The sequence below is a fragment of the Oncorhynchus kisutch genome, linkage group LG28, assembly GCF_002021735.2.
Source record: "Oncorhynchus kisutch isolate 150728-3 linkage group LG28, Okis_V2, whole genome shotgun sequence".
Classification (NCBI taxonomy): domain Eukaryota; kingdom Metazoa; phylum Chordata; class Actinopteri; order Salmoniformes; family Salmonidae; genus Oncorhynchus; species Oncorhynchus kisutch.
This window is the reverse complement of record NC_034201.2, coordinates 32,651,822-32,673,797: the sequence shown is the minus strand read 5'-3', so window position 1 is coordinate 32,673,797 and position 21,976 is coordinate 32,651,822. Positions and strand designations below refer to the sequence as shown.

At 42.3% G+C, this 21,976-nt stretch overlaps 1 protein-coding gene across 3 annotated transcripts in view; it reads left to right on the top strand.

The window, feature by feature from the left end:
* The window catches only part of LOC109873442 (glutamate receptor 4), a 188,034-nt gene that overhangs the window by 116,203 nt on the left and 49,855 nt on the right, over positions 1 to 21,976 (top strand). For all 3 annotated transcript variants that reach the window (XM_020465091.2, XM_031808440.1, XM_031808441.1), the window contains exons 4-7: positions 4,304 to 4,488; positions 10,514 to 10,567; positions 11,198 to 11,356; positions 14,981 to 15,148. In XM_020465091.2, the coding sequence (XP_020320680.2) occupies positions 4,304 to 4,488; positions 10,514 to 10,567; positions 11,198 to 11,356; positions 14,981 to 15,148 (566 nt within the window). The remainder of the gene's footprint in view (positions 1 to 4,303; positions 4,489 to 10,513; positions 10,568 to 11,197; positions 11,357 to 14,980; positions 15,149 to 21,976) is intronic.

Here is a 21,976-nt window from a genome sequence, read left to right as displayed (position 1 = left end):
CCCGACAGGATGCTCTCAATTGTGCATCTGTAAAAGTTTATAAGGGTTTTAGGTGCCAAGCTTCCTGAGGTTGAAGAGGCGCAGTTGAGCCTTCTTGACCACACTGTCTGTGTTGGTGGACCATTTCAGTTTGTCAGTTAAGTGTACACCGAGGAACTATCCACCTTCTCCGCTGCGGTCCCGTCGATGTGGAAAGGGGGGTGCTCCCTCCTATCCACATTAACCCAGCCTTGCAAGGGTTAACACAGTTAAATGTCTTACTCACGACGGCTACGGAGAAGGAGAGCCCACAGTCCTTGGTAGCGGGCCGCGTCGGTGGCACTGCTTTATCCTTAAAGCGGGCGAAGAAGGTATCTAGCTTGTCCAGAAGCAAGATGTCAGTGTCCTGTTTTCATTTTGCAGTCCGTGATTGTCTGTAGACCCTGCCACATACGTCTCGTGTCTGAGCGGTTGAATTGCGACCACTTTGTCTCTATACTGATGTTTTGCCTGTTTGATTGCCTTGCGGAAGGAATAACTACACTTTTTGTATTCTGCATATTCCCAGTCACTTTGTCATGGTTAAATGCGGTGGTTCTCACCTTCAGTTGGTGCGAATGCTGCCATCTACAGTTGAAGTCAGAAGTTTACATACATCTTAGCCAAATACATTTAAACTCAGGTTTTCACAATTCCTGACAATTAATCCTTGTAAAAATTCCCTGACTTATGTCAGTTAGGATCACCACTTTATTTTAAGAATGTGACATGTCAGAATAATAGTAGAAAGAATGATTTATTTTAGCTTTTATTTCTTTAATCACATTCAACTTGGATCAGAAGTTTATATACACTCAATTAGTATTTGGTAGCATTGCCTTTCAATTGTTTAACTTGGGTCAAACGTTTCAGGTAGCCTTCCACAAGCTTCCCACAATAAGTTGGGTGAATTTTGTTCCATTCCTCCTGACAGAGCTGGTGTAACTGAGTCAGGTATGTAGGCCTCCTTGCTCGCATACACTTTTTTTCACATCTTCCCTAAACTATTCTATGGGATTGAGGTCAGGGCTTTGCGATGGTCATTCCAATACCTTGACTTTGTTGTCCTAAAGCCATTTTGCCACAACTTTGGAAGTATGCTTGAGGTCATTGTCCATTTGGAAGACTCATTTGCGACCAAGCTTTAACTTCCTGACTGATGTTGCATCAATATATCCATATAATTTTCCCCCCTCATGATGCCATCTATTTTGTGAGGTGCGCTAGGCCCTCATGCAGCAAAGCACCCCCACAAGATGATGCGGCCACCCCCGTGCTTCACGGTTGGGATGGTGTTCTTCAGCTTGCAAGCCTCCCCTTTCCCTCCAAACATAATGATCTTCATTATGGCCAAACAGTTATATTTTTGGTTCATCAGACCAGAAGACCTTTCTCCAAAAAGTACCATCTTTGTACCCATGTGCATTTGCAAACAGTAGTCTGCCTTTTTATGACAGTTTTGGAGCAGTGGCTTCTTCCTTGTTGAGCGGCCTTTCAGGTTATGTCGATACAGGACTCGTTTTTACTGTGGATATAGATACTTTTGTACCTGTTTCCTCCAGCATCTTCACAAGGTCCTTTGCTGTTGTTCTGGGATTGATTTGCACTTTTCGCACCAAAGTACGTTCATCTCTAGGAGCCCGAACGCATCTCCTTCCTGATCGGTCTGTCGTGGTCCCATGGTGTTTATACTTGCATACTATTGTTTGTACAGATTTACATGATACCTTCAGGTGTTTGGAAATTGCTCCCAAGGATGAACCAGACTTGTGGAGGTCTACAATTTTTTTCTGAGGTCTTGGCTTACTTCTTTTGATTTTCCCATGATGTCAAGCAAAGAGGCACTGATTTTGAAGGTAGGCCTTGAAATACATCCACAGCTACACCTCTAATTGACTCAAATTATGTCAATTAGCCTATCAGAAGCTTCTAAAGCCATGACATCATTTTCTGGAATTTTCCAAATTGTTTAAAGGCACAGTCAACTTAGTGTATGTAAACATCTGACCAACTGGAATTGTGATTAAGTGAAATAATCTGTCTGTAACCAATTTTTGTGTCATGCACAAAGTAGATGTCCTAACCGACTTGCCAAAACTATATTTTGTTAACAAGAAATTTGTGGAGTGGTTGAAAAATACTCCAACCTAAGTGTATGTGAACTTCCGACTTCAACTGTACACTGCTGTGACTTTAACTGAAGAGTATTCTCTTGAGAGATAATGCGGTCGGCGTTTGATTGTGACGTATTCTAGGTTGGGTGAACAAATGAACTTGAGTTCCTGTATTTACAATTCCAGCATGAGTTGTTAATCATGAAACATACACCCCCACCCTTCTTCTTCCCTGAGAGATATTTTTTCCTGTCTGCGCAATGAACTGAGAACCCAACTCACTGGACCGACCCAGTATATCCCGAGAGAGCCATGTTTCAGTGAAACGGAGTATGTTACAATCCCTGATATCTCTCTGGAAAGAAACCCTCGCCCTGAGCTCGTCAACTTTATTATCCAGAGACTGAACATTAGTGAGTAATATACTCGGAAGCGGTGGGTGGTTTGCGTGCCTCCTAAGTCAGACTAGATGACCTCTGAGTACCTCTCCTCCTCCGGCGGTGTTTTGGATTGGCCTCTGGAATCAGTTCAAAACACTGTGGGGTGTGAACAAAGGATTTCCTTTGGGAAAGTCGTATTCCTGGTCGTAATGCTGGTAGTGCTGGTGAGTTACCGCTGCTCTGATATCCAATAGTTTTTCCCTGCTGTATGTAATTACAATAATGTAAGAAATAATACATACAAAAACAAAACACTGTAAAGTTTCCTAAGAGCTAGAAGCACGGCAGCCCTCTGAAAGGAAAACAAACATTTGAGTTTATTTTTGGACATATCCAGGTAGTCCCAGCCCTGACGGGTGTGTGTTGAAGCTGAAGCAGTGGCAGTGTGTGACCTACCATCCTCCTTGTCCTCCTGGCAAAGACAGACAGACAGACAGACAGACAGACAGACTGACTGACTGACTGACTGACTGACTGACTGACTGACTCACTCACTCACTCACTCACTCACTCACTCACTCACTCACTCACTCACTCACTCACTCTAATAGGGTGCACAGAGAGAGAGTGAAAAAGGGGGGTTGAGCCAGACGTGGATACTCGAGCACAGGTTAATCTACTAATTGGGAGCAGAGGGAGAAAGGTTGCCAGCTTGTGATGGCCACCAGGAGGGGCCGTTTAAGTGGGACATCTGTTCCTGTTGGAGAGAAGACAGGAGATGCAGGGCGGGGCTTCCCTGACTTCCTCTTACCCCTCTATCGTTCCTCTATTTACACAAGGCCTCGTCTGGTCCCAGCAGCCCAGAGTCCCCCCTCTAAACACCATATGGTTCCTCCCACTCTACCAGTCTCTAATCAAAGAGACTATGCCATCTACTCAAAAACAGGGGGTTTGCTGTGGGACTAGTATAAAAAATTGGCATAGGCGCAAAGGGTTAGAACTCTGAATTCAACACAGATAGAAAAGCTCTTCTTGGTTGCAGGGTTTCTTGTGGTTCTTCTTCTTGCATGCTTGTTGTTTTTGTGAAGCCAGGGTTTTTAGATTGTGGCTTCAGTTTTATGATATCAGTAGTACTCAGTAATATCACTCAATCATTTCCCAGCCAATAGGAAGCAGGGTTGGCATTTAGTCTAACTGAATTGACCCTAACCCTGAAAGGAGAGCAGATTATAAGTGCAGAATCCTAATATGAGACCCACTCCGTGCTGATTTGGGGACCAACACTGTAAATGATTGTAGTGCTGATGTGATGGTGCAATGCATCTGACTGTTGTACATTCAATATGCAAATGTTGTTGTCTTTTCCTGCAGTCAAATGACCTAGTGGCCTCACGGGTGTAATGTTATTAATATCTTTCATAATTTCATTGTTAATAAACATTATTTCTATAAACCCGTAGACAATCCTGTGTTTTTATGTCAAACGGTTTTGTTATATTTCAATCTTCAGTGATGTATATAAAGTGTAATATAGGGATGCAAACTCAAAATTGGATACATTTCAACTCTATATCTGACATGGTACAGGTGTCTTATTTTTTGTAAGCCCATAACCATATGTGTGAGGTGTATACTTCTGTTTCAAAGTAGATTTGTTTAAGACTACCAAGAAACACTGTGACCTTGATTTAGCCCACTGCAGTAAAATATTAATTAATTGTCACTACGTAGCTAAATAAATTATTTGAATGAAATTCCGTGATCTGATTGGTGGTTGGTCTCATCCCTCAGGGTACGCCATACTGCAGGCCATCATGGAGAAGGCGGGCCAGAACAGCTGGCAGGTGAGCGCCATCTGTGTGGAGAGCTTCGACGATGCTGCCTACCGGCGCCTCCTGGAGGACCTGGACCGACGGCAGGAGAAGAAGTTTGTCATAGACCTGGAGGCCGAGAGGCTCACCAACATGCTGGAGCAGGTGAGATCAGTCAGCCAATCAGTCATGGCAGGCAGGCAGGAAGAAAGAAAGAAAAAGGTCATTAAGGCAGTTAGGCAGTTAGGGAGTTAGGCAGTTGGGCAGCTGGGCAGTTAGGGAGTTAGGCAGTTGGGCAGCTGGGCAGTTAGGGAGTTAGGCAGTTAGGCAGTTAGGGAGTTAGGGAGTTAGGCAGTTAGGCTGCTGGGCAGTTAGGGAGTTAGGCAGTTCGGCAGCTGGGCAGTTAGGGAGTTAGGCAGTTGGGCAGCTGGGCAGTTAGGGAGTTAGGCAGTTGGGCAGCTGGGCAGTTAGGGAGTTAGGCAGTTAGGCTGCTGGGCAGTTAGGGAGTTCAAGAGGCTCAAAAACATACTGGAGTAGGTCAATCAATCAATGAAATCAATTCATCAATTCATCAATTCATCTATACAGTCTAAAACAGGTGACAGAATCATTTGGTAATGAAAATGACTAGAGGAAACATTCTTTCATTTCAATTTGAGACCTGCAGTGGATTTTACAGTTCTAGAGTGCTAATTTTAATTAAGTTGAATTAATTAGCTGCAAACATGTGGTACAATCTGAGATGGTCCATATTGTAATCATTCAGGTTTACGTATATTCAGTCTATTAGGTCAAATTGTAGAATGTTTGAATAGCTTCTGGCGCCACTCAGTTGCCTATATGTAGTCAGAGTTACAAACCGAATAACCCCCTTCTCTGTTTCCTAGTGTACTCATCCACCATCCCCCAGGCAACCAGTATCTCTATCTCACGTTTCAATTATTTAGCAAATTTCAGCTCCGGCATCTGTCACTGTGCTAACGACTCAGTGTTTATGTGAGTGTGTGCGAGTCAGTATGTGTGTGTGGTGTGCTTTTGTGGGAGCCGGGCTCACCTCCAACATTTCCCATTGTATCTCAGTAGGCGTCAGTACACACAACTTAATCTTAATCAGCAGGTCACATCTAATGTACACATTGTTATTCAGTAGTATCTCGTGTTCACCAGGGATGCAGTGGTAAAAACTAGTTTATTGTATGGTCCCAATTTTAATAAGGGTAAATTCACTTTTCTTTAGCATAGCTTATTTTCAACTTCCCTCTAGTGTTATTGTTTCCAAACCATTTTTTGTTTCGTTACCTTGTCATTTAGCAATGTTCAGAAAAATCTGGCTAGCATTTTTGGAGAATGGAGCACTGCTAGTGGAAACAGATTGTATTTGTTAGCAGTGCATTCAAACACATTAGGCTAAAACTTTAAACAAACAACAATGAATGCTTTACTGAACATTTAGAAAGTCTTCATCATCACTACATTGATACTGTACCTCACAAATCATCTATAAGCTAAGTCATACAACAGGGTGACATAAGCAACAGGGTCACCCCTATCTGGGATCCTTGGGATATCCCAACTCTGACGTTACCCCATTGAAGTTGACATTTAAAAGTGTTGAGGTAAGGGTTAGGCTAGGGATGTGGTTAACCTCTCTGGGATCGTTCGGGACGCTAGCGTCCCACCTCGCCGACAGCCAGTGAATTTGCAGGGCTCCAAATTCAAAACAACAGAAATCTCATAATTAAAATTCCTCAACCATACAAGTATTTTACACCATTTTAAAGATACACTTCTTGTTAATCCAACCACAGTGTCCGATTTCGAAAAAGGCTTTTCAGCGAAAGCTGAACATATCATTATGTTAGGTCAGCAACTAGTCACAGAAAGCATTCTCCAACCAAAGAGAGGTGTCACAAAAAGCAGAAATATAGATCAAAATAATCACTAACCTTTGACAATCTTCATCAGATGACACTCCCAGGACTCAATGTTACACAATACATGTATGTTCTGTTCGATCAAGTTCATATTTATATTCAAAAACCTCAGTTTACATTGGCGCCATGTTCAGAAATGCCTCCAAAACATCTGAAGAAATTGCAGAGAGCCACATCAAATAACATAAATACTTATCATAAACTTTGATGAAAGATATATGTTTTACATAGAATTAAAGATAAACTTGTTCTTAACTTCTTGCGACTAGCAATCCCGTATCCGGGAGCGTTATCATAGCCTCAAGCGCATTACCGTAAAGCAACTTTTCCTATTCATGAAAATCGCTAATGAAATGAAATAAATGTATTCAAACACAAGCTTAGCCTTTTGTTAACAACACTGTCATCTCAGATTTCCATGCGTTACAGCCAACGCTAGACAAGCATTTGTGTAAGTTTATCATGGCATAATGCCATGCTAGGCTCTGCTGGCAGCAGGCAACATTTTCACGAAAATAAGAAAAGCAACCAAATTAAATCATTTACCTTTGAAGAACTTCAGATGCTTTCACTCAGGAGACTCCCAGTTAGATAGCAAATGTTCCTTTTTTCCCAAAAGATTATTTTTGTAGGCGAAATAGCTCCCGTTTGTTCATCCTGCTTGGCTGAGAAATCGACCGAAAAATACTTAAACTATAACGCCAAACTTTTTTCAAAATGTTATCCATAATATCGACAGAAACACGGCAAACGTTGTTTAGGATCCATCCTCAAGGTGTTTTTAACATATGTATTCGATAATATATCCGTCGAGGTTTTCTGCGGGAGACATCATGTCATATATGGTCCCTTACAGCCATTCTTCAAGGGAAATGCCTAAAAAGACGTCACAATGCTGTAGACACCTTGGGGAAAACGTGGAAAATGTAGCTCATTCGTAGCTCATTCACAGCCATATAAGGAGTCATTGGCATGAGGCTGTTTCAAAAAATGCAGCACTTCCTGATTGGATTTTTATCAGGGTTTCGCCTGTAACATCAGTTCTGTGGCACTCACAGACAATATCTTTGCAGTTTTGCAAAGTGTTTTCTTTCCAAAGCTGTCAATTATATGCATAGTCGAGCATCTTTTCAGGACAAAACATCCGACCTAGAATATGTGGACATCTATAAGTACCTAGGTGTCTGGCTAGACTGCAAACTCTCCTTCCAGACTCATATCAAACATCTCCAATCTAAAATCAAATCAAGAGTCGGCTTTCTAATCCGCAACAAAGCCTCCTTCACTCACGCCGCCAAGCTTACCCTAGTAAAACTGACTATCCTACCGATCCTCGACTTCGGCGATGTCATCTACAAAATGGCTTCCAACACTCTACTCAGCAAACTGGATGCAGTCTATCACAGTGCCATCCATTTTGTCACTAAAGCACCTTATACCACCCACCACTGCGACTTGTATGCTCTAGTCGGCTGGCCCTCGCTACATATTCGTCGCCAGAACCACTGGCTCCAGGTCATCTACAAGTCCATGCTAGGTAAAGCTCCGCCTTATCTCAGTTCACTGGTCACGATGGCAACACCCATCCGTAGCACGCGCTCCAGCAGGTGTATCTCACTGATCATCCCTAAAGCCAACACCTCATTTGGCCGCCTTTCATTCCAGTACTCTGCTGCCTGTGACTGGAACGAATTGCAAAAATCGCTGAAGTTGGAGACTTTTATCTCCCTCACCAACTTCAAACATCAGCTATCTGAGCAGCTAACCGATCGCTGCAGCTGTACATAGTCTATTGGTAAATAGCCCACCCATTTTCACCTACCTCATCCCCATACTGTTTTTATTTATTTACTTTTCTGCTCTTTTGCACACCAATATCTCTACCTGTACATGACCATCTGATCATTTATCACTCCAGTGTTAATCTGCAAAATTGTAATTATTCGCCTACCTCCTCGTGCCTTTTGCACACATTGTATATAGACTCCCCCTTTGTTTTCTACTGTGTTATTGACTTGTTAATTGTTTACTCCATGTGTAACTCTGTGTTGTCTGCTCACACTGCTATGCTTTATCTTGGCCAGGTCGCAGTTGCAAATGAGAACTTGTTCTCAACTAGCCTACCTGGTTAAATAAAGGTGAAAAAAAGAAATGAAAAAAAAATAATAAACATCAAAAAATTTAAATAGCGCCCCCTATTTTTTTTTTTGAATTTTTTTTTTTTACCTTTATTTTACTAGGCAAGTCAGTTAAGAACAAATTCTTATTTTCAATGACGGCCTAGGAACAGTGGGTTAACTGCCTGTTCAAGGGCACTAGCTTTAGGCACCAACTGTCAGAGCAGCTCACAGATTACTGCACCTGTACATAGCCCACCTATAATTTAGCCCAAACAACTACCTCTTTCCCTACTGTATTTAATTAATTAATTTATTTTGCTCCTTTGCACCCCATTATTTTTATTTCTACTTTGCACATTCTTCCATTGCACATCTACCATTCCAGTGTTTTACTTGCTATATTGTATTTACTTTGCCACCATGGCTTTTTTTTGCCTTTACCTCCCTTATCTCACCTCATTTGCTCACATCGTATTTAGACTATATACGTATAAATACACTGCCATCAGACACACATAACTGCACATATCACACTTTCACAAAATGCTTGAAGACATGGCTAAAGGTCAATCAGATTTGTGAACATGGTCCCTAGCTGTGTGTTGCCGCTCTCCATGTTGTCTGTTGTCTGTAGCTTGTGAGGTGTGGAAACACTTTGTTGCTTTTATGAATTTTGACTTGCTGCTTTTTGTTCTATGCTGCTCTGTCTGTATGCTACGTCTTGCTTGTCCTATGTTGCTCTGTCTGTATGCTATGTCTTGCTTGTCCTATGTTGCTATGTCTTGCTTGTTCTATGTTGCTATTGTCTATATTGTAATTGTTTTTAATAACCTGCCCAGGGACTGCGCTTGAAAATTAGCCGGCTGGCTAAAACCGGCACTTTTACTGAAACGTTGATTAATGTGCACTGTCCCTGTAAAAATAAAAAATAAACTCAAACTCAGACTTGTTTATACTGTATTATTGACTGTATGTTTGTTTTATTCCATGTGTAACTCTGTGTCGTTGGATGTGTCGAACTGCTTTGCGTTATCTTGGCCAGGTCGCAATTGTAAATGAGAACTTGTTCTCAACTTGCCTACCTGGTTAAATAAAGGTGAAATAAAAAAATAAAAATTCCAAAGGCACAATGCGCGAGCGCAAAATCCAGACGAAGTCGAAAGAGTTCCATTACAGTTTGTAGAAACATGTCAAACGAGGTTTCAATAATATTCCAACCGGACAATAGCGTATTCATTACACAGCAAAAAGAAGGAATGTCGCGCCCACATGACCTCGCAGTAAATAACTGATTGGCCACAGCTTAGTCCACTTGTTGAAATAGCTCTTATTCAACCCCCTTCCACAATAGAAGCCTCAAACAACTTTCTAAAGACTGTTGACATCTGCTGGAAGCCTTGGGAAGTGCAATCTGGCCCCATAGACACAGCATATTGGATAGGCAATCACTTAAATGAAACTACAAACCTCAGATTTCTCACTTCCTGGTTGGATTTGTCTCAGGTTTTCGCCTGCCATATGAGTTATGTTATACTCACAGACATCATTCAAACAGTTTTAGAATCTTCAGAGTGTTTTCTATCCAATATGAATCATAATATGCATATATTAGTATCTGGGACAGAGTAGCAGGCAGTTTACTCTGGGCACCTTATTCATCCAAGCTACTCAATACTGCCCACTTTCACCAAGAAGTTAAGGTAAAAGTAAGGACTACGTTCAGGGTTAGGGTTTAGCAGCTGTCTTCAGTTCAATGTCTGTTTAGCTACCTGAGATCTGCTTGTGTTCAATGGATCAATGAACATTCTCTGTCTCTCTCTCCATGCCAGGAGCATTTTCATATTCCCTACTACCTGGCCTCAGATAGTGTCTGTCTGTCTGTCTATCTCCTCGTGTGGCACTCATCCGGATGCCTACTCATTTGTTTAGACAGCCTGCACGTCCGATTTCTCCCCATGAAAGACAATGTTGACGCGATGCCAAGCCGCACACACTGGGGTGTCATTCAACTGACAGCCAATTAAGCTTGCTAATGCTAATCCAGTTGGGTTCACTCAACGTTTGTCGAACGTTTGTCCCTTTCCAGTCGGGTTGACTTAATGTTTCTCTAACGCTTCTTCCTCCCTTCTCTCGCAGATTGTCAGTGTCGGAAAACATGTCAAAGGCTACCATTACATCATGGCTAACTTGGTGAGGGAAAAAATACTGGCATGTCTTGACTACACCATTTCTCTCTCATTCTCTCTCTCTCTGTCTCATTCTCTCTCTCTCTGTCTCTGTCTCTGTCTCTGTCTCTCTGTCCCTGTCTCTCTCTCTCTCTCTCTCTCTCTCTCTCTCTCTCTCTCTCTCTCTCTCTCTCTCTCTCTCTCGCTCTCTCCACGTCTATGTAATTAGTATTCAGCCCATTTCCACAGTGACAGTGTATTAATGATGTCCAGAACAGGACAGCTCAGTGTTTGTGTGTGTGCATCTACATGTGATTGACTGTGTGTGTGTGACAGTACTGGAGGCATCAGAGCACTGGGCTGGGAGAGATTACTGTTGGCACAATCCTTCTTACCAGCCCTCTGCTGCAGAAGCAGGGCGTCGACACAATTCAGGCTCAGCCGGTGATCCCAGATCTTAGAAAAGGCTAGGGGAAAGAACTGTCTGGTGTCCTTTTTTGTTGCGGTATAACATAATGCTCTGCCTCTCTTTCTCTCTCTCCCTCCCCCTCTGTTTATTTTTCTCCCTCTTTCCATCTACCTTTTGCATGCCTTCCTCATTCTCCTTACTTCTCTCCATTGATGTCTTTCTCTCCCTCTCTCTCTCTCTCCCCAGGGTTTTAAGGACATCAACCTCGAGCGCTTCATGCATGGCGGGGCCAACGTGTCAGGCTTCCAGCTAGTGGACTTCAGCAACCCCATGGTCATCAAGCTGATGCAGCGCTGGAACAAGCTGGACCAGAGGGAGTACCCAGGCTCCGACAGCCCCCCGAAGGTAACACCCTGACTGGAATTAAGTCCTCTCATCTCCTCTAATGTCATGCTTTTCCCCCATTTGCTGAAGAGTGACAGCCCCCCGAATGTACACCATGCCTGGAGTAAGGTCTTCTCCCCTAAGGTTCTCTCCTGTATCTAAGGCATGGGGTATAGAACCCATGGAGGATTTAACAGAGCTGAGCCCGAGTCAATACAATTCTTCAGTAGATAACCTCTAGTTCTGACTGACTGACTGACTGACTGACTGGCTGGCTGGCTGGCTGGCTGGCTGACTGAATAGCTGGCTGACTGACTGTGTGTAGGATTGCTTTAGACTCTGGTCAGTCTGGTCTGGTGCATGGGAAGGTGGCTTTAGGATTCTACAGGACCAACTGCAGAGGTGTGGGTTTGCCTGCTATCTCCCAGCTAGGGCTGGGAGATATGCAGACGCACACTTACACAGACGCGCACACACACACACACTTAAAATACATTACAGTACCTGCTAACTGTGGTGCAGTCTCGTGGAGAGGTTCAGGCTATGGGATTCACAATCTCCTCGTTGTCTCACACCTGTGGACTTTCTTAGTAATGGAATAGTGTAGCCCAATGCCTGAGGGAGCTCCACTCTTGCTAGGGGCCATGAGAACTGGTGCATTTTAGCTGTCCTGAAGCACTTGAATGTAATTCTAGCCAGAAGATTCTGGACGTTGCTAATTAACCAGCTAAGGAACTGAAAATGGTTTGGATGAAACATCAAAGAGAAGTTGAAAATAATCTAAAATGTTGAAAATATTATCAACTCTCCCTTTAAGGGGCTCTGTGACCAGCAGTCACCTACCACCCGGAAACATCAGTGCGTCATGAGTCAGAATCTCTGAGGGCTGATCTGAGATGCATTTCCTAGGAATAGATGGGAGAAGGAGGGAGGGGGAGGGAGGGAGAGAGAGCGAGTGGGGGGTAGGTAGGGGAGAGATGGTATGGAGGGGGCATCATCATCAGCACTATTGTTGGTCCACCCTGGGGGCCATTGGCCCTAGCTGCGAGGATGTGACGGACTGACCGATTTAAGCTATACTGCTGTGCCACGACGCGCAGTGTGTGTGTATGCTTGTGTTTCTGCTCCAATATCCATGCAGATCACTCAAGATTGTCTTCAAAATTGAACATCTGTCTATGTCCTGAGGATGTCGGGAAATGCCTTCAAAACCGGCCACTAGGGGCAACAGTGCTATTTCCATGAAGTGGGCTTGGGTTTTGTGTTGTGGACAGGGGTGGTGAACGGGCATAATCCCATGACTCCGGATCTGAAGGTCTCGTGTTCTGTCCCAGTGGTAGATACTCATTTTATTTTTTATTATCCTAGCCTATCTTAACTTAGCCATGCCTAAATGTAATGTTTTAACCCTATACAAAACCTTTGAAAATGTGAGGTTTCAATAAAATGTACTGGCTTGAGCAAGACGAATGAAGGGTGTCAAAAACACTTTGAAATTTGATGTTTGGAGCAACTTTGAAATTTGATCTTTGGAGAAACATGGATAAACGTCAGAATCTAAAGTTAAATTGGTAAAACCATTCCAATGTTTTCCCTACCAAACAGCCCTTTTGGTGTACAGTAGCACCATCCATAGTTTTTTTATTTTGTAATTAGTGGTCACAGTCTAGATCAGGGATGTCAAACATACGGCCCATGGAGAGTTTTGGTCAAACGTAGTGCACTATATAGTGAATAAACTATCCAAAATGGTTATTCAGCTGTTCCCATAGGAGAACCCTTTTTGCTTCCAGGTAGAACTCTTTTTGGTTCCAGTTAGAACTCTTTTGGGAGCCATGTAGAAGCCATTGTGGAAAGGGTTCTACATGGAACCCAATATGGTTGTACTTGGAACCAAAAGGTTTCTAACTGGAACCAAAAAGGGTTCTTCAAAGGGTTCTCCTATGGTGACGACTGAAGAACTCTTTTAGATTCTAGATAGCACCTTCCCAGGTCCACGAACCAAGGCAGTATTTCATTATAACCACACTTTGGATGTGTTGTGATTTGTAGCTTGGTTATGACTTGTAGTATTATGGAACTTGGCCTGGGGTGGTTTGAGTAAAAAATAAATAAATACAACAACAAAAAATTGTGAATGGTGGGGGACGAACTCATTATACTTTAAAATAACGAAAAGCAAATGGAAACTCTGTAGAAATTATAATGGACCTACATTCATATAGTTTCTTTCCTGTGTACAGCCTACTGATAATCAATACAATTAAAACTAGACAGTCAAGCAGCATGGTAAATTCCAAAAACAATAGATAGAGGACAATTTTTATCAATTTTGCTCACAAGGAAATATATAACATTTTCAGTGCGGCCCTCCGGACCTCGTTGAAGACCGAATGCGACCCCCGGGGCAAAATGAGTTTGACACCCCTGGTCAAAACAGCTACAACACCCTCCTCTCCCCATTCATAACTCCTTGGCAGGACTGTCCCTCTTCTATTTAAGTGCCCAGACTCTTACCAATGCCAAACATGTACCGGTTTGTGCCAGCCTTCATGCCCAGGGAGCGGGTGGCATCAGCGTTGGTTATCAAACTGTTTATTGCCCCCCTTGACCCTTGTTGGTGTAGGCAGCTTGTCCACTCTTGGCACAGGGTTGGTGGTCCATACACACACACACACACACACACACCGTGGCCCCCACAGAGAGCTGAAATGAACAAGGGCCAGAGTGAATGTTAAATTAACTCTCCAATAAGGATTTTCCCAGGCCAGAGTGAAGGTTAAATTAACTCTCCAATAAGGATTTTCCCAGGCCAGAGTGAAGGTTAAATTAACTCTCCAATAAGGATTTTCCCAGACCAGAGTGAAGGTTAAATTAACTCTCCCACACTGGATAACTGATTCCAGGCCCACTCTGTGCTACAGTAGATTAAACACTCAGACCTCTCTCTCTCTCTCTCTCTCTCTCTCTCTCATCTCCTCTCTCTCTCCTCTCTCTCTCTCTCTCTCCTCTCTCTCTCTCTCCTCTCTCTCTTCTCTCTCCTCCTCTCTCTCTCTCTCTCTCACACCATCCACTGTGGTCTGTCAGCAGCACACTGATTGTTTAAGCTCTGCCTGGTCCTGGCCTAACTGATCCTGATATGAGCCATGACAAGCTGATGTGATTGGCTACACTGTTACTGCCTTCATCTGTAACGCATTACCGAATCTCTCTTTCTCTCCAAACTAGTACTTTAAGACAGGGTTATTGTTAGGTGATTGCTAATGAATTTGGCATCACATGGCGAGAGAGTTAGTCACAATAACACAATGTACCTTAATGCATTACAGGCATTTTGAAAAGTATATTTTTAATGCCCAGTATACAGTATCCTGGTTACTTTCTCTGTTCGGCTATTACATATTACTTCTTGCCACTCCTGTCATTTCCCAAAGTGGAGTAGAATGTTAACTAAAACGTCTGGTACGCAGACTATGTATACTGTACACACACGCAGAAACCTTTGTCTCTTTTCATAGTCATGAGCACACACACCCCATCCCTCCATCACACACCCCATCCCTCCATCACACACACCCCATCCCTCCATCACACACACCCCATCCCTCCATCACACACACCTGACGCTTCACTCCTGTTCGCCAGTACACGTCGGCTTTGACCTACGACGGCGTGATGGTGATGGCGGAGGCCTTCAGGAACCTGCGTAGGCAGAAAGTGGACATCTCTCGCAGGGGGAACGCTGGGGACTGTCTGGCCAACCCCGCCGCCCCATGGAACCAGGGCATCGACATGGAGCGCACCCTCAAACAGGTATCTATCACTGCACCTCAAAGACATTTCTATTCATGATATAGCTACAATAATTTCTGCCAACTCCCCGACAAACCGGGAACATTGCCAGAACATTTGCTAAGATTCCAATCAAGTTCTAGTTAGGGTTTTATACAGTATAACATTCTGTTCTTTAAATGTTCCCAGAATGTTTCATTAGATTAATTGAGTTGTGAGAACAGTGTGGGTACATTGCAAGAGATAGGTTCCCAAAACACAAAATATGCTCAGTTGTGATGACATTCATACAATGTTGGGTTGCACAGGACATTCCTATGTTGTAAGCATGTTGACAGAACACCTGGTCTAAGTTCTTTAAAAGGTCCCAGAACATTTAATTAAGTTATGGGAGTTGTCTGGGATGTTGCAACAATATTATTTTGATATTCATATAGGTTGCATAGAACATTACCACAATGTTCCACAATTTTCCAAAAAGTATTTTATGACGTTCGTAGCATGTTTGAAGCATAGCAAAGTTTTAACGTAATATTCCATTGATATTCAACTAATATATAGTGCCTTGCGAAAGTATTCAGCCCCCTTGAACTTTGCGACCTTTTGCCACATTTCAGGCTTCAAACATAAAGATATAAAACTGTATTTTTTTGTGAAGAATCAACAACAAGTGGGACACAATCATGAAATGGAACGACATTTATTGGATATTTCTAACTTTTTTAACAAATCAAAAACTGAAAAATTGGGCGTGCAAAATTATTCAGCCCCCTTAAGTTAATACTTTGTAGCGCCACCTTTTGCTGCGATTACAGCTGTAAGTCGCTTGGGGTATGTCTCTATCAGTTTTGCACATCGAGAGACTGACATTTTTTCCCATTCCTCCTTGCAAAACAGCTCGAGCTCAGTGAGGTTGGATGGAGAGCATTTGTGAACAGCAGTTTTCAGTTCTTTCCACAGATTCTCGATTGGATTCAGGTCTGGACTTTGACTTGGCCATTCTAACACCTGGATATGTCTATTTTTGAACCATTCCATTGTAGATTTTGCTTTATGTTTTGGATCATTGTCTTGTTGGAAGACAAATCTCCGTCCCAGTCTCAGGTCTTTTGCAGACTCCATCAGGTTTTCTTCCAGAATGGTCCTGTATTTGGCTGCATCCATCTTCCCATCAATTTGAACCATCTTCCCTGTCCCTGCTGAAGAAAAGCAGGCCCAAACCATGATGCTGCCACCACCATGTTTGACAGTGGGGATGGTGTGTTCAGGGTGATGAGCTGTGTTGCTTTTACGCCAAACATAACGTTTTGCATTGTTGCCAAAAAGTTCAATTTTGGTTTCATCTGACCAGAGCACCTTCTTCCACATGTTTGGTGTGTCTCCCAGGTGGCTTGTGGCAAACTTTAAACTACACTTTTTATGGATATCTTTAAGAAATGGCTTTCTTCTTGCCACTCTTCCATAAAGGCCAGATTTGTGCAATATACGACTGATTGTTGTCCTATGGACAGAGTCTCCCACCTCAGCTGTAGATCTCTGCAGTTCATCCAGAGTGATCATGGGCCTCTTGGATGCATCTCTGATCAGTCTTCTCCTTGTATGAGCTGAAAGTTTAGAGGGATGGCCAGGTCTTGGTAGATTTGCAGTGGTCTGATACTCCTTCCATTTCAATATTATCGCTTGCACAGTGCTCCTTGGGATGTTTAAAGCTTGGGAAATCTTTTTGTATCCAAATCCGGCTTTAAACTTCTTCACAACAGCATCTCGGACCTGCCTGGTGTGTTCCTTGTTCTTCATGATGCTCTCTGCACTTTTAACGGACCTCTGAGAATATAACAGTGCAGGTGCATTTATACGGAGACTTGATTACACACAGGTGGATTGTATTTATCATCATTAGTCATTTAGGTCAACATTGGATCATTCAGAGATCCTCACTGAACTTCTGGAGAGAGTTTGCTGCACTGAAAGTAAAGGGGCTGAATAATTTTGCACACCCAATTTTTCAGTTTTTGATTTGTTAAAAAAGTTTGAAATTTCCAATAAATGTCGTTCCACTTCATGATTGTGTCCCACTTGTTGTTGATTCTTCACAAAAAAATACAGTTTTATATCTTTATGTTTGAAGCCTGAAATGTGGCAAAAGGTCGCAAAGTTCAAGGGGGCCGAATACCTTCGCAAGGCACTGTAGCTAAGGAGATGGAGTCAACAAGAGAACACACTGAAGGCTGTTGTAATCCGGAGACAGGTGTTTTATACATCTTCAAACTAAGGCAACCATGCCGTCTGTGACAGAGGGAGAAGCGTCCATCCAAGTATACGGGTAAGATAGTCTAGCTAGCTACATTTTCATATATTACACATTTCTAATTTTGTCAGAAAGTCATTTTAATTTCAAGTTAAAAAGCACTGTTAGCTAGCTAGCTAACGTTACGTTATGCTGCCAAACATACCCTTGTAAAACTGACCTTCTTACTGATCCTCGACTTTGGCGATGTCATTTACAAAATAGCCTCCAACACCCTACTCAACAAATTGGATGCAGTCTATCACAGTGCCATCTGTTTTGTTACCACAGCCCCATATACTACCCACCACTGTGACCTGTACTCTCTCATTTGCTGGCCCTCGCTTCCACTGGCTCCAGGTCATCTACAAGACCCTGCTAGGTAAAGTCCCGCCTTATCTCTGTTCGCTGGTCACCATAGCAGCACCCTCCTGTAGCACGCGTTCCAGCAGGTATATCTCACTTGTCACACCCAAAGCCAATTCTTCCTCTGACCGCCTCTCCTTCCAGTTCTTTGCTGCCAATGACTGGAACGAACTACAAAAATCTCTGAAACTGGAAACACTTATCTCCCTCACTAGCTTTAAGCACCAGCTGTCAGAGCAGCTCATAGATCACTGCACCTGTACATAGCCCATATATAAATAGCCAAAACAACTACCTCTTCCCCTACTGTATTTATTTATTTATTTATTTTGCTCCTTTGCACCTCAGTATTTCTACTTTGCACACTCATCTACTGTCAAATCTACCATTCCAGTGTTTTAATTGCTATATTGTATTTACTTCGCCACCATGGCCTATTTATTGCCTTTACCTCCCTTATCTCACCTCATTTGCTCAAATTGTATATAGACTTATTTTTCTACTGTATTATTGACTGTATGTTTGTTTTACTCCATGTGTAACTCTGTGTTGTTATATGTGTCGAACTGCTTTGCTTTATCTTGGCCAGGTCGCAGTTGTAAATGAGAACTTGTTCTCAACTAGCCTACCTGGTTGAATAAAGGTGTTCTCAACTAGCCTACCTGGTTAAATAAAGGTGTTCTCAACTAGCCTACCTGGTTAAATAAAGGTGTTCTCAACTAGCCTACCTGGTTAAATAAAGGTGTTCTCAACTAGCCTACCTGGTTAAATAAAGGTGTTCTCAACTAGCCTACCTGGTTGAATAAAGGTGTTCTCAACTAGCCTACCTGGTTAAATAAAGGTGTTCTCAACTAGCCTACCTGGTTGAATAAAGGTGTTCTCAACTAGCCTACCTGGTTAAATAAAGGTGTTCTCAACTAGCCTACCTGGTTAAATAAAGGTGTTCTCAACTAGCCTACCTGGTTGAATAAAGGTGTTCTCAACTAGCCTACCTGGTTAAATAAAGGTGTTCTCAACTAGCCTACCTGGTTAAATAAAGGTGTTCTCAACTAGCCTACCTGGTTAAATAAAGGTGTTCTCAACTAGCCTACCTGGTTGAATAAAGGTGTTCTCAACTAGCCTACCTGGTTAAATAAAGGTGTTCTCAACTAGCCTACCTGGTTGAATAAAGGTGTTCTCAACTAGCCTACCTGGTTGAATAAAGGTGTTCTCAACTAGCCTACCTGGTTAAATAAAGGTGTTCTCAACTAGCCTACCTGGTTAAATAAAGGTGTTCTCAACTAGCCTACCTGGTTGAATAAAGGTGTTCTCAACTAGTCTACCTGGTTAAATAAAGGTGTTCTCAACTAGCCTACCTGGTTAAATAAAGGTGTTCTCAACTAGCCTACCTGGTTAAATAAAGGTGTTCTCAACTAGCCTACCTGGTTAAATAAAGGTGTTCTCAACTAGCCTACCTGGTTAAATAAAGGTGTTCTCAACTAGCCTACCTGGTTATATAAAGGTGTTCTCAACTAGCCTACCTGGTTATATAAAGGTGTTCTCAACTAGCCTACCTGGTTAAATAAAGGTGTTCTCAACTAGCCTACCTGGTTAAATAAAGGTGTTCTCAACTAGCCTACCTGGTTAAATAAAGGTGTTCTCAACTAGCCTACCTGGTTAAATAAAGGTGTTCTCAACTAGCCTACCTGGTTAAATAAAGGTGTTCTCAACTAGCCTACCTGGTTGAATAAAGGTGTTCTCAACTAGCCTACCTGGTTGAATAAAGGTGTTCTCAACTAGCCTACCTGGTTAAATAAAGGTGTTCTCAACTAGCCTACCTGGTTGAATAAAGGTGTTCTCAACTAGTCTACCTGGTTAAATAAAGGTGTTCTCAACTAGCCTACCTGGTTAAATAAAGGTGTTCTCAACTAGCCTACCTGGTTAAATAAAGGTGTTCTCAACTAGCCTACCTGGTTAAATAAAGGTGTTCTCAACTAGCCTACCTGGTTAAATAAAGGTGTTCTCAACTAGCCTACCTGGTTATATAAAGGTGTTCTCAACTAGCCTACCTGGTTATATAAAGGTGTTCTCAACTAGCCTACCTGGTTATATAAAGGTGTTCTCAACTAGCCTACCTGGTTATATAAAGGTGTTCTCAACTAGCCTACCTGGTTAAATAAAGGTGTTCTCAACTAGCCTACCTGGTTAAATAAAGGTGTTCTCAACTAGCCTACCTGGTTATATAAAGGTGTTCTCAACTAGCCTACCTGGTTATATAAAGGTGTTCTCAACTAGCCTACCTGGTTATATAAAGGTGTTCTCAACTAGCCTACCTGGTTAAATAAAGGTGTTCTCAACTAGCCTACCTGGTTAAATAAAGGTGTTCTCAACTAGCCTACCTGGTTAAATAAAGGTGTTCTCAACTAGCCTACCTGGTTATATAAAGGTGTTCTCAACTAGCCTACCTGGTTATATAAAGGTGTTCTCAACTAGCCTACCTGGTTATATAAAGGTGTTCTCAACTAGCCTACCTGGTTAAATAAAGGTGTTCTCAACTAGCCTACCTGGTTAAATAAAGGTGTTCTCAACTAGCCTACCTGGTTAATAAAGGTGTTCTCAACTAGCCTACCTGGTTGAATAAAGGTGTTCTCAACTAGCCTACCTGGTTGAATAAAGGTGTTCTCAACTAGCCTACCTGGTTAAATAAAGGTGTTCTCAACTAGCCTACCTGGTTAAATAAAGGTGTTCTCAACTAGCCTACCTGGTTAAATAAAGGTGTTCTCAACTAGCCTACCCTACCTGGTTAAATAAAGGTGTTCTCAACTAGCCTACCTGGTTAAATAAAGGTGTTCTCAACTAGCCTACCTGGTTAAATAAAGGTGTTCTCAACTAGCCTACCTGGTTAAATAAAGGTGTTCTCAACTAGCCTACCTGGTTAAATAAAGGTGTTCTCAACTAGCCTACCTGGTTAAATAAAGGTGTTCTCAACTAGCCTACCTGGTTAAATAAAGGTGTTCTCAACTAGCCTACCTGGTTAAATAAAGGTGTTCTCAACTAGCCTACCTGGTTAAATAAAGGTGTTCTCAACTAGCCTACCTGGTTAAATAAAGGTGTTCTCAACTAGCCTACCTGGTTAAATAAAGGTGTTCTCAACTAGCCTACCTGGTTAAATAAAGGTGTTCTCAACTAGCCTACCTGGTTAAATAAAGGTGTTCTCAACTAGCCTACCTGGTTAAATAAAGGTGTTCTCAACTAGCCTACCTGGTTAAATAAAGGTGTTCTCAACTAGCCTACCTGGTTAAATAAAGGTGTTCTCAACTAGCCTACCTGGTTAAATAAAGGTGTTCTCAACTAGCCTACCTGGTTAAATAAAGGTGTTCTCAACTAGCCTACCTGGTTGAATAAAGGTGTTCTCAACTAGTCCTACCTGGTTAAATAAAGGTGTTCTCAACTAGCCTACCTGGTTATATAAAGGTGTTCTCAACTAGCCTACCTGGTTAAATAAAGGTGTTCTCAACTAGCCTACCTGGTTGAATAAAGGTGTTCTCAACTAGCCTACCTGGTTAAATAAAGGTGTTCTCAACTAGCCTACCTGGTTAAATAAAGGTGTTCTCAACTAGCCTACCTGGTTAAATAAAGGTGTTCTCAACTAGCCTACCTGGTTAAATAAAGGTGTTCTCAACTAGCCTACCTGGTTAAATAAAGGTGTTCTCAACTAGCCTACCTGGTTAAATAAAGGTGTTCTCAACTAGCCTACCTGGTTATATAAAGGTGTTCTCAACTAGCCTACCTGGTTAAATAAAGGTGTTCTCAACTAGCCTACCTGGTTAAATAAAGGTGTTCTCAACTAGCCTACCTGGTTAAATAAAGGTGTTCTCAACTAGCCTACCTGGTTAAATAAAGGTGTTCTCAACTAGCCTACCTGGTTAAATAAAGGTGTTCTCAACTAGTCTACCTGGTTAAATAAAGGTGTTCTCAACTAGCCTACCTGGTTATATAAAGGTGTTCTCAACTAGCCTACCTGGTTAAATAAAGGTGTTCTCAACTAGCCTACCTGGTTGAATAAAGGTGTTCTCAACTAGCCTACCTGGTTAAATAAAGGTGTTCTCAACTAGCCTACCTGGTTAAATAAAGGTGTTCTCAACTAGCCTACCTGGTTAAATAAAGGTGTTCTCAACTAGCCTACCTGGTTAAATAAAGGTGTTCTCAACTAGCCT